At 37.9% G+C, this 13,701-nt stretch overlaps 1 protein-coding gene across 14 annotated transcripts in view; it reads left to right on the top strand.

The window, feature by feature from the left end:
- Positions 1-13,701, top strand: part of LOC131435671 (serine/threonine-protein kinase N) — a 258,158-nt gene that overhangs the window by 230,664 nt on the left and 13,793 nt on the right. For 13 of the 14 annotated variants that reach the window (XM_058603806.1, XM_058603805.1, XM_058603804.1 and 10 more), the window contains one exon: positions 7,091-7,636. The exons of the other annotated variant lie outside the window; for it this stretch is intronic. In XM_058603806.1, the coding sequence (XP_058459789.1) occupies positions 7,091-7,636 (546 nt within the window). The remainder of the gene's footprint in view (positions 1-7,090; positions 7,637-13,701) is intronic. 14 annotated transcript variants of the gene reach the window in all.

The raw sequence follows: 13,701 nt of genomic DNA, 5'->3' as shown, positions 1-13,701 counted from the left end.
CGCGAATTAGGTTTGGCGATGATCGCTGTATGAATATTCGTTCCATATTCGCGTTAAGTCATTCGGGGGTATGTCCAATGCGAATAACAACTGCAAGGAATAAATAATCGTGCGAGTAACGAAGCAGCGTCGGCTTCGTTCGCGCTCGAAGTCCGAATACCAGAACGATTATCGAACAAAGGCGAAGGGAAGCGAGCGATGATCATTGACATTCGTTGTATTTTTGATTTTCGAGCAACATTGCTTATAGCATCTTCTACCGGATTGAAAATGTTGTATACAATATTGATAAATATCGAGCAGCTTCTGTCAAATTTTCGGCAATCACCAACACTGCAAAAGGGTATGATTATTGGTAAAACACTTGAAAAACGCAACCACTATTATTGGATAAGTTTACTACCAAATATAATTTGTAGCTTTCATATTATTTTCGAAGAAACATACAAAGTTTCAGAAAAACGACAGGATGGGTCAATTGAACTAATTTTTCGGTACAACTACTCAGTTTTCAACGGTTTTTTTAAATTAACGGTTTTGCCCATCTCTAGAATACACTCCTAATTTGAATAAGTTCAAAAAAGGACTGATTTTCCAGATAGCTTTAAAAAGGCTGATTCAGTGGTCTCAAAAGAATAGCTCGAAAAATAATTATTTTAATTTTAATTGTAAGGCTTAAAATTTAATTTTTCATTATTAGGCTTTAAAATGCCTAATGATATTTCTGGCAACCTACAAAACACCACCAATAATCGATTTGATGTGAAAGCTGCGCTTAAGAGCATTATTGGACACAGCATGAAGTCCTAATAAAATGTGTTGATGCTTCATTCCTTCGTTCCTTAATCCTATTGTTACATCGAAGTAACAGACAAAATAGAGATGGATTACATTGAGCTGGTTGGTAATGTCAGTTCAGAACATGAACGTTTGGACAAAATGTGAATGAGATTTTTAAACGTCGTTTCAAGGAGATACCCAGAAAATACTTCAATTCTCAACTTTCGATGTTCTTTTGGACATGGGATTTCTACTTAAAGCTCGAATGAGAGAAATATTTTAGGAAAAACTGAACATAGGCTATTTTGTGACAGTTCTAAAAATCGGGAATTTTTATCTCGCGCACCGGGAAAACCTGAAAAAACGGGAAATTGAAATCGCTAATTTTTACTTGCCATCCTTGAAGTTTGCAAGCTGCGCCAGTAGCTGGCATGTTTGGATGCAGCCCAAGAACGAATCTTGTGCTTTATCCAACTAGTTGAAAGTGGTCAAGCTGGTTCAGGACCAACGAAATCATTCGTTGCACCAGCTCTAGCCAACTCATCAGCACATTCATTTCCAGTAATACCAGAATGGTCGGGTACCCATAAGAAGTAAACAGCATTTGAAATGCTGACCCACACGCTTAAAAATAGTTACTCAAAAATGAGTAAGATCCCACTCATCTACAGAAAAAGTGGAACAACTCTAATTTAGAGTTAATCCCTCATTACTCAAATTTGAGTTCTTCCACTGAAAACGATGTTTGGGTAAAATCTACTCATTTACTGAGTAATGCTTTATTTGTACATGTGCCAAAAATAGAGTAATTAGTACTCAAATTTTGAGTATAATTTTATTTCAAATTGATTAAATTTAATTTAATTAATTGGAGCATTTACGCTAAATGTAAGTTCAGTATGAATAACTCAAGACGAATCGCAAATTGTGTTATTGCTACTAATAATTTACTTTTTTATCTTTGTGAGCTTTTATTACTTCTACCTCTGGAAGTGAGACATCCCTCCGTAAATTTGCGGGAATTCACTTATTTTTTTATTGATTCCTGCCAAGGATAGTTCTTATTTAAAAAACATTGGATTTGTTATTCTCGATAAGTAATGATCTTCATGAATGTTTTCCGGAATTGGTTCTTCATTATAATCAACCATCAACCAACCAATTGGTTCGTGACTTGTATCATTCACGAATAATCGATGGGCATTTCCTATATGAAGTTTCAGGCTTTTAAATCTTTAGTATCGTGAACCACACTCGGAGAACATGAAAGGTTGGTCTGATTTCCAGCTGGTATTCAAATTATGGCTCTTTGAATTCTTTCGCGTATCCATGAATTATCATGCCATAACCTTTTTAATATGGCTCGAATACCCTAAAAACGTACTTCTTATTCTAGATTTCAAAATTATTTCTAAATCTTTACCTCGCATTTTCCCCGCCGTTTTAGCGTCAATTTCATTAAAGATTTTCTGCATTGTATTATTGCAGCCATAGAAATTTCCACAAAATTGCCAACGAAATTAACCACAGATAAGTAATTTGAGCAATAGAAAATAGAAAATGATATGCAATTTTCTCTCATGCACGTATGTATTAAATGCTCAAATTGCTTATGATTATCTCTCTTCATAAATTTACACGTTACAACGTTATGGACAGTTATTGTGAGAAAATCAAGCTTATTTACTAGTTTTCTTACTGACACATTCGGATTTTGATTGCGATCACAATTGCTTTTCGCACTTGCTCTTCTTTCGTCACCATTTTCGATCTAAAAGCTTGTAGAGTTACAGAGGTATTTTGGCCCACCTAACAAACTTTATGGATTTAACCGATGTTAAATAACCCTTGTTGCATTAATTTGAAGCTAATCACATTAAGTCGTCGATTGCGGATGGGTTTTTCGAAGATATTACAACATTTGGTGGATAATTTTACAAAGTGTGTCAAATTAAAATAAATCCTAAAGTAGGCTAAAATACCTCTGTTACCCTAGTATCACCGAAAAATTGATTATGCACAATGAACAGACATGCCTACGTTCATCAGTCTGCGAAACATTTCACTCGTTGCTCAAGTATTTACAGAGATATACGCATTTAGATTGCCCTGATTCAAATCTTCCTGTGGCTTTTACATACAGGGTGGGCCATTTAAAGTGGAAGCATCGGGCAACGCAATAACTTTTGACAGAATTGTCAGATTGACTAATGACATACCGCGTTGGAAGCGTCATTCTATGACAATTTTTCCCTGGAACAGTACACAGCAAAACAATGAACTGAAATTGTTTAGCTTATGCCACTGAAAAACCCTCAACTAATTGGGGAACAGCCTATATACAACCAACAAGTTACAGTTTGGTGTGGTGTTTGTGCGGATATGGTAATGGGTCCCTATTTTTTCGAAGATGGTGGAGCAATTAAACCTGTTAATGGCGATCGTAATCGAGCCATGATAAATGATTTTTTGATACCCATTGTTCATGAAAATGGTTTGAATGGCTACTGGCTTCAACAGGACGGTGCAACATGCCGTACAACTCGACTAACAATCGATTTGTTGCGACTTTTGTTCCCCGGACGAGTTATATCGAAAAACGGTGATTTTTGACTGGCCTCCGATTTGACACTATTAGACTTCTTTTGTGGGGCAATTTGAAATTTGAAATCGCCGCCATACCGACCGATTACCCAAAACGATGGAAAATGCAAAAAAAAAACATTTTGTTCTCAAGGCCAAAGATGAAAAATAGCAAAAAAATAATAGCTGTAAAATATCTCCTTCAGCCAAAATAAATTATAATCGAATTGAAAATAAATAAAAAGGTTTATTTTACATATATTTGGTTCAGGAACAAATGCCTCCACTTTAAATGGCCCACTCTGTACTATTGAATCTCAATGATTATTATTTTTAAAATATATTTATTAAGGCACAATGCGTTAGCTCTATGATGCCAAAGGCATTTTGTAATAATAAGAATTGTGTAGGTGCTGGCCTCTCATGTTTTACTGGTGACGTTGCTACTCAATGGTAGTGGCCGTATGCTTGTCCGTATGGGTCCACGGAAGACACCCCCGAGTCAAAGACCCGGCCAGTGGCCCGCGTGCTAGTTATCGACAGGAGTGGTCCTCCGTTCTTGGAATCAGCCAGGTGACGTGAAAATGTATCAAAAATTACTGCATCCTTCAATGGGTCCGCGGAAAACACCCCCAGACTGCAAAGACCTGGCGGGTGGCCCGCATGTGAATCATCGACTGGAGCGGCTTTCCGTGGCAATGATGGTGATGTTGCCGAATGGTATGAAGAAGAAAAAATAGAGAAGTAATTGTTGTGGAAAACGGATTGTTAAAGGGGGGTATGGGAACGAAATAACTAATAACTACAAATATTTAGTTAGTTGACATCGAGATGGTGAAGAGACTGGGGAAAGGGGAGCGAAAAGTTAGTAACAGCAAAAAGATCTTGTTAGTATTGATAAAGATGGTAGACAGAGGGGGGATTGGGAGAATCGGGCGGATGTTAGTGTCGAACCTATAGGTGAAGAGTATTCTTAGTTTTGAAAAGAGTAAGGAAAACTTTCTATGCCAAATACAAGGGATCACACTTGTATATTAATGTGTTTAAGGTATTGGTAAATGAGAAGCATATAGGAACTATCCCGACACGCCAACACATCCCGAACCGGAACCTCAGGCGGTCTACCTCGGGCCCTAAGGGATTCCAGAAGCTCCGACCTGGCGTCAAGATACTCTACGCACGACCACACGACATGCTCGATGTCCTGATAACCGTCGCCACAGGTGCAGAGACTGCTCTCCACGAGCCCAATACGCCGGAGATGTGAGTTGAATGTATAATGATTTGACATGAGCCGTGACATAACGCGAATGAAATCACGACTCACGTTCATCCCCTTGAACCAAGGTTTCGTCGATACCTTAGGGATAATGGAGTCCCAGTTCGTCCCAGTTCGTCATTCGTCCATGAAGTTTGCCAACTTTCGAAAGTTTTCTGACGAGAAATACTGAAAAATTCATTGAAGCAGATTGGTCTTTCATAAATATCACCTTTCAATGCGCCCACTTTAGCCAATGAGTCTGCCTTTTCATTGCCCGGAATGGAACAATGCGAAGGGACCTAGACTAACGATATTAAATAAGACCGTTCAGATAAAGTTCTCAAATGTTCCCGTATTTTCCCCAAGAAATATGGGGGATACTTTCCTGGCTTCATTGCTCGGAGAGCTTCTATTGAGCTTAGACTGTCCGTGACAATGAAGTAATGGTCTTTGGGCAAGGTTTCAATGATCTCGAGGGTGTACTGAATAGCAGCTAATTCTGCGACGTAAACTGAAGCCGGATCACTGAGTTTGTAAGAAGCGGTGATGTTCTGATTGAAGATGCCGAAGCCTGTGGACTCGTTGATGTTTGATCCGTCAGTGTAAAACAGCTTAATGATTATTTATGTACGAAGTAAACTGATGTAACAGTGATCTTACACTAAAAATAATAGAAATCATGAAATTGTTTCAATGAATTCAATTGATACTCTACACAGCGAAAAATCATAAAATTTAGCTGTGACGCATGACACAATTTATAAAACCGTAATTCGTCAAATGACTGAATTTTACAAGAATAACCTAAATCTAAGTTAAACATACTAAGCCTTTCCCACAGGTCCGTTAAATTACATGTTTCAATACAATAATAGGTCATAGTACATGAATCTCGTATTAACTGTACATATGGCATTCATTCTTTATACTCGAATTTGTCGGTATCAGAAGCAGTAACTTAACATTTTTTTTTCTAAGTGGGAATTGATGAAACATTTAAATCATCTGGTGTAATCCTTATAGGGGAACACAGATATATTATTTCTTATGCTTAGGAATAATATTTCCTTAGTGTAGCATACAGGGCTGAGAAAATAAAGATCAAAACCTCATGAAATCGAGATCACTGCCGAAGAAGATCGTTTGTAATCTTTCCCAATAAAGATCACTTCTGATCTAATCTTTTCAAGATCAGTTGATCAGTGATCTTTAAATCACATCGATCAAAATCGGTAGTGATCTTTCGTCACACAAAATCGGTAATCGGTAATTATTGATAATCACAGCATATATGTTAATGTTATTTGCTGTTTTTTTTATATTACTCTGCCAACATGGTATTGCTGAAAGAATTTTAAATACATCGAGAAGCATTAAAAACAAACTTTTTGAAATTCTTTCATTCTTCGTGTGGTTTATATTCGACATCTGCTTACTACCTATCATTAGATTTTCGAAAGATAAAAAATCAATAATTCAAAGTGATTGGTGCACCCAAACTCATAGACATTGATTAAAATTGTCAGTGCATAACTTATGTTAAACCGTTTCAAGGCATCTTTTTTTTTACTCATATTAGGAAAATTTTTATTAATTTCGCTAATTTACTCGTCTCTCCGTGCACTTTTGCTGATCACAACAGAAATGATCTCCTGCTTCATTCATTTCCGAATTTACAAGGAGAAGCTTTTACATCAACAAAGACACGTTTTCCTATAGAATGTAAACGTTTATTGTGGAGATTTTTCAGGAAATAGAGCAAAGCAGTAATATAATTAGGTATTTCAAAAATGCGCTCATTGAAAATATTGGACGTCACATTCCAACAACCCTCTCCCCTTCCCCTGTCACAAAAGGTCACGTTTTGTAAAACACCCCCCTCTCCCTTGCGGCGTGACGTCTTTTATGGACAGCCCCTTAACTGCACGAATACATTCGATGCTAAGTCAATCAAGTTCGAATGGTTGATTTCGATTCATCGAGCGTCGCTCGAATCAGTCTAATCAGGTTTTTCGAAAGGTTATATTCGTAGCAGTCCAATATGCAAACAGATGACATTCCCCTATTTTGTGTTAAGATTAATCCTGAACTCATTTCGTTTATGGTTTTTGCATTTTTCGTAGACGTTTTTGTTATTTTCACAATAGATATTGCGCACTCAATCAAGAGCTATGAATTCTATCTGCACTTAAAACATTAACCTTTGAATCTGTACATCTGATCTTCAAATTGGCTGATGGAATTGACGGTTATAGAAGACTAATAAGAACAATATCACACACACGCACACACACAAACACATACTGCAGAGTCTTTCCCAAAGTACTTCCCAGAGCACTTCTGCACCAAACGCATGTTGTCGAACCTTTTAATACCCTGATATCCCTCACTAAATTTTACTGCTACTCTATTTGTACTATAATATCCTATGTCACACTCCAACACGTAAAATGCCGCCCGGTACAGTTACAGAATGCCTTAAAGGAGTTCGATTTCCTGCACCAGCACGAAAGTACAAACGAGAGCCTTCTGCTTGCTAGCCGCCAACAGCCGATCGTGACGGGAGAATACCACGAGATGGCTCCCCAGTTCGCTAGTCAGCTTTCGCACCGTCTGGCACAGCCAACAGACGAGCACGAGGGAGGAGAGGAGAAACGGGAGAACCAAGAGGACGATTACGACGTACCACCGCCGCCACTTCCGGAGTCGCCTCCGCCGGCACTACAGAAAAGCCTCTCGGGAGACCTGCTGCGACCGGTTCTCTCGATGCCTCCGGTTGTGCTCATGGGAGGTGATGGTAGAGGTGGTGTTGGTTTGAGCAATCGGGACAGTTACATCTCCTACACGGGCACGCCGATCATCGAAGAACCTCCGTCGCCGGCACCGATCGTGGACTGTCCCTTCGAAGACTATGCGGCGTACTCCGTCACCACTGGATGCTGTATCGTCGATGGTGGTAGTGGTGGAGGCGACGGCGCCGACGGTGGTGGGTCGTACGACGAAATTATCGAGGTCAGAACCATGCGCATTCACAGATCCTAAATGCGACTTACTACTATAATGCATCCTTACTTGCTAAATATTGCGTTGTTTGATCTAGTATTCGTTTTTAGTTTGCTTTGTTTTATAACACACCCTCCATGGTTCATTTAGTATGAATCAGAACTTCTGTTCTCGTAGATTTTAGTTTAGTTTTTCTTTAGTTCGGAAGCTACCGCCAAAAGGATGTAACTAATCAGTCGAAAAATCCTTACTAATTCGCACTAGAACGATATCACAATAAATCATTTCTATACAGACTCGTATTAAAATTTAATTGTATTTCACCTATGCATGATTATACCTAACAATACTAACTGCATGTTCAACAGTAACTTTGAATAAGTTTTCATTAAAAAAATGTCAATTTAGTAGTTCACTGAACTGCCGTGCTACGCACAACTGTCCCATATCCTATGGGATTTCCTGTATAAGTATATGGGACAATTATACTTGGAATGGCAGTGAATCCATTTGTACACAGCATCTGATCCAATGTGGATCATAATTTTGAAAATTTCTCTCACATTTGTCATAACCATCGCAAAGAATACCTACTGAAGAAGTATTTCTCTAGAGAGCACAACTCGAACTTGAAAACTTTTTTCGAATCCGTGACACCGTTCTGCCACCAAACTACTTTAAATATGAAGGAACTGCTAAAAAGGATTTCTGGCTTGTGGGATCGAAATCGTGTAATTTCTTGTAACATTTTGGGCCCGTCAGCTCTATTTGCTATCTATCACGTTGGGTCGACATATTTCTCAAAAAATGCACATTGATTGTCAATTCAGTTCAATGTTACCTCCCTTTGCTAAGAATATTTATTCCTCCTCCCTCTTGTTAATATATTTGTAACCCTCACTCAGTTGCTAGAAATATGCTGTACTCGTAAAGAAGTACCATTTTTTCGTGAAATCCGATCAATTTTTCCTTACATTTTCCATGTTCAGGGCACTTGCTACACTCCCTCACCGTCAAAATAACCATATAATCTATTTTTAAGGGTGAAAGTAGTATCAGTATTAGTCAAGAAGTATCGTTTCTTATCGGGTTCAATTTTACATTGAACTTCCCTTACTGAGTAAACTTACTACAGCTCTCCTCCATGATTACCCTCGGAGTAGTGTAGAAAGTATTTGTGCTCATCAAAAAGTATCGATCCACAGCTTCGGTACATATGCCAAACTTGGTGGCGATTCGTTTAGTTGTTTCGTTGTTATGCTGGAACTTACATTCACTCTCGTTTATGGGCAGTCAAAGAATATTTCCCCTTAGTTCTTTGAATTCCTCGCAAAATATAACCGGATCTTTTAAAATTGTTCAAAAAATTTTGCCTTGCATTCATATTAACAATAGCAATACTGTTTAACACGATCTGGAAATTCTTGTCTCTCTTTTGTTTAACAAAAAATAGGAGATGAAAAATTAATATCTCTTCGACCATCTTTTAGTTGGTAAGTTAGTAAAAAATTCTGTGCCTGCCGAAAAACGTTATTTTGCCCAAATAATTCTACCCAAATTAGCAAACACTTACTACACCCCCCCCCCCTCATATTCGATCATATAAATTATTTGATCTTTGCACTCTCCCTCGTTGAGACAAAACTCCCCTTCCTCCTTCCACCAAGAATACCATTATAATCATATCTTATTTGTGCAAAAATATGTATGGTTTACGAAAAGTATTAACGTAAAGTCAAATTAGATAAATTTTTGGACACTTGCAACGCCCACTCCCCTATAAAAATGCAAAAAGCACATGTGCAAAGTTTGGCAATTCGTTTAGTAGCTCCGAATTTATGGCGTTACAAACATCACACCCCTTTTTTATTAGCCCCTTACTACATGCACTCCCCACAAATACCCTCAAGACCATATATCAGTTTTGCAAAAGTATGACTATCTCTGAAGAGCAGAAGACTTGCTACACAGTCTCCTCCCTCAAATGTTTTCATGGCCAACTCTGAAGATCAAACACCCTTAAGACCATATTTGAGTTTGTCATGACCCCCTCTGTTAAGGACACTTGTTACATACTATCCCCCTGAAAATGTCCTTATGACCTTCTCTGAAGAGTAAGTTTGATAGTACACTGGGGTCTCTTTTTTATGCAGTTTTTTACGCGGCTGTTTTTACGCGGATTTCCGAAGTTACGCGAATTTTTCGGCATCAAAAAAAATTTTTCGTTTTTGCAAAATTTTTCTATGTCCCAAAGTCGACCATATCTGGACGGTTTTTTTTTTCTTTAGTTTTGAGGGTTTTTTACGCGGATTCACAAAGTTGCGGGTTTTTTTCACGCAGTACGTATCCCCCGCGTAAAAAGAGACCTCAGTTTAATCCGCTCTGTAGATTCGGAGTTATGCCGTTACAAACATTACTTTTTAGAGGCACCTATTAAACCTACCCCCCACGAATACCCTAATAATCATATCTAAGTTGTACAAAAAGAGTCTATGGATGACTCCCCCCCCCCCCCCCCCAGTTTTTTCAACAGTTCGTGGCATATTTAAGCCAAAAACGAGATCTTACGCCAAATTTTCCGCCAATTTTGAGGTGAAAAACTACCATAATATGAAATTGAAAAATTTTCAAAAACGTTGGAGGAGGGAGGCATTTTATACCAAGAAAATATGTTCCAAGTATGAAAACAATCGGTTCAGTAGATTTTGCAGGATCGACTTTCACAGACTTCGAAAAATTGGTTTTCAGAAAAACGCACACACAAAACCATCATACCCGACCGGGCCCGATGCGAGTTCATGTCCAAGTCCATGTTAAACTACAAGAAAATGTAAAAAAACGATTTTCCGAAACTGTTTATACCTTAAGTTCTCCCCCCCCCCCCCCCCTTTTTGTACCCAACTACAGAAAAAATATGTTTGTCGGGTACGGGTGAATTTTTTTATTTATGTGTTTAGTCGGGTTTCGGGTATTTGAACCCGAATTGTTTCGGTTTCCGATCGGGTACTAGTAAAGGTTTTTATTTTCTATCGGGTACGGGTCGGGTTCGAGTTTAAAGAAAAGCTTTCTCGATCATCTCTTATGTATACAAAAAAAACTTCAGCCCAATCTAAATGAGCTGATTTACCGAATCGATACACTTTGGCGAGTTGCTCGGTTCGGATCTGCTTACCAATATGAGCAGTTTCGCACACCAGGGCTTGCAAATTGAAGCAACGAATATGAACGAAAGGGTTTCACCATCTGTGCTATTCACACACATTCGTATGTCAGGTAGAATTCACAGCGCAACCCAAGCCAGGAGAGCTGCTTCGTTCGTTCATTAGTTCATGAATATGCCCGCTTGCTGAGACCTATGCTTAATGAGGTTAGCATTTGATGAATGGTTCTCATATTGTAGATGCCTATGAGGAAACTAGTTTCATAACTTTTGGTTCCGATGAATATTAATTTAAAGAACATTGCTTTTAGTGTTTCTAGGATATATACACAGTGTAAACTGCCAAGAAACAAATTGATCGTTTTGGAAATGGGCTCAAATGTAAAACTTCTGCTATAAAATGTTTAAAGTATGTTCGAAATGTGATCAAATTTGGTCTTGGAATGCGAACATTATGTTAAAAATAATTTCTGTAAACCTACTTTTTAAAAATAAACCGTAAACATTGCCTATATGACTTTGCTTCGCATCTTGTAGCACACCGTGAGGCAAAGTCTTCTTTCTCGTACAATACTAACCAGAGCGAACCCTTCATTTCATTACATTGTCATGGATTGCTTAGTTCATGTGTTAACTGAGACTGAGAGCACAGACAATTTACTTGGCAAGGGGAATTAATCTGCTTAGTAGCATATACTCTCACGCATCCAGTTTCTCTCTAATATAGGTCTCTCATTCAGCTATGTCAAGCAAAGTGTTCACAGCAGATATTTTTTGTTGCTTCGTTCGTTTGAGGATTCACAATACAAGCCCTGTCGCACACCTCTACATTGCTATCATCTTTCTTTTATGTTACAGAGCTAATGTTATAGAAGATTCAAATGGTACTCAACGATTTGTTTTAGTCTTGTTAAGACGTAAAGCCGTCTTGAGCTAGTTTTAAATTTGATCAGAGTCTAACGGGGAAAACAGATTGCCAAAAATGACATGAAGCTATGTGATGAAAGCCGCGAAAATGTTTCCGCAGAGACGGGATTCGAACCCGTCCCGAGACCCAACTGACTAGAACATTCAAGCATGCTTTACCATTACTTGGCCGCCACAGCATTCAACTATAGACATCCAATAGAAAAACAACACACGGGGTAGGGTCTTACACTTTTGAAAAATCATTTATTATTTTCTTTATATTTTCTTATAGTAAAACATTTGAAGAATTTTCGGCGAAATTTTCAAGCCTATTGGAACGAAACTCTGGAAGTTATCTATGGCTATCTCATTCTACGAAGAAGCAAGAGCTCGGTGCACAGGCCCAAGATTTCTACTTCAATTCACTTCAAAACTTGACAAAACATTCTTGAAATGTTTCGTTATGATAAATTATAAAAGAAAAAATATGATTTTTTTGAAAATGTTAGACCCTACGGGCTCCCTGGAGCAATTAATTGTTTCCATTGATTTTATAGACAAAAACCTTTAAACGCGTTTTCCTCGAAAGCAGGTTTTGAAAGTCCGTGTCCATCGTCATTCAAAAACTACTGCACCATTTTTTTTTTTCAAATTTTGCACACGATTTCTACATATAAAAAACTAGACCCCAACGTTTTCCTTTTCGTTGTTTGTTACTTTGGGGAGGTTTAACAGCTTTAAATGGCGGATTTTTTCGTGACAAATCGTAGTTTTCACTTTGAACAACCACAAAAAAATAAAAAATAAATTAAACATAAACGTTGGGGTCTAGAAAAACTTCTACTCTAACTATGCTGCGATCGGTTGTTCACTTCTGATTAGTCTGCGCTGACATATAGTTTTATCATGATTTTTAAGAAGGGTTCTCGAAAATACCTCTTCACCGACTTATTTCTCAATGTTTTTCCACGAAAAAATTACAAAATGTTGTTCGAATGATGCTTTTTATCATGCAAAACATTTGAATTTATTTTGTTGAATTCGGTAGAGTCGAAAAAAATAGTACTGAAACGATCAGCAGTTTATCAGTTTTTACCGGATCGTTCGGTAAATATTAACGAATCCACTGGCGTACTGACAGCCATATTGGTTTTTAGTTGAATTTGAAGTTAGTAAAATGGAGTCAATTTCAAACAAAATTCAATGTCTAGATGTTTTGTTAAAAAATTTAAATTTGGCTGTTGTCCAGCCAAATTTAATTTTGTTTTTGCCGACCAATTTGCAAGAAAATTTATGAATTGGCAGGGCATTTGCAGCTGTGGCAAAAATCGAGTTTTCGTTACAAATAAGACAATGACATCGGAACTATACCAAAAAAGAGTGTCTCCAAAAGCGAATTTTGCCGTTCATTCGATCCCACGACCATCCTGTAATGTTTTGGCCAGATTTGGCAAGCTGTCATTACAGCAAAGTCGTTCAAGAATGGTATGCAGAGAAATAGGTCCAGTTTGTTCCGAAAAACCTTAACCCACCCAACTGCCCCCAGTTCCGCCCTATTGAGAAATACTGGACAATCATGAAGAGGAGACTCGAGGCAAAGGGAAAGGTCGTCAAAGACATCATTCAGATGACGACCTGGTGGAAAAAGATAGCTAAAACGATGGACGAAGAAGGTGTGCGCCGCCTAATATAAATAACTGAAATACAGGCAATTGTCTTTGTTCCAGTTCTATCTTAAGCAAACTTTAAATAGTAAAATGCATTCGAAGGTCAATTATTTTGTTTTTGATTTTCTGAAATTTCAAACAATAAACTAAATTAAATTCAAAATTTATATCATATTGTACTGCACTGTAGAAATTACTGAACTAGTCGGTTGTTTTAGAATCTTCCCGTGCTGGCCAAACAGTATAATATTTACCCAATCCTCATCACGAATAACTGATCAGTCGTCAATACATAAATTACTGAACTAATGGCGGGACGTTCATCTGTGTTAAAGTCG

The sequence above is a fragment of the Malaya genurostris genome, chromosome 3, assembly GCF_030247185.1.
Source record: "Malaya genurostris strain Urasoe2022 chromosome 3, Malgen_1.1, whole genome shotgun sequence".
NCBI lineage: Eukaryota > Metazoa > Arthropoda > Insecta > Diptera > Culicidae > Malaya > Malaya genurostris.
This window is presented reverse-complemented; position numbering and strand designations above follow the sequence as displayed.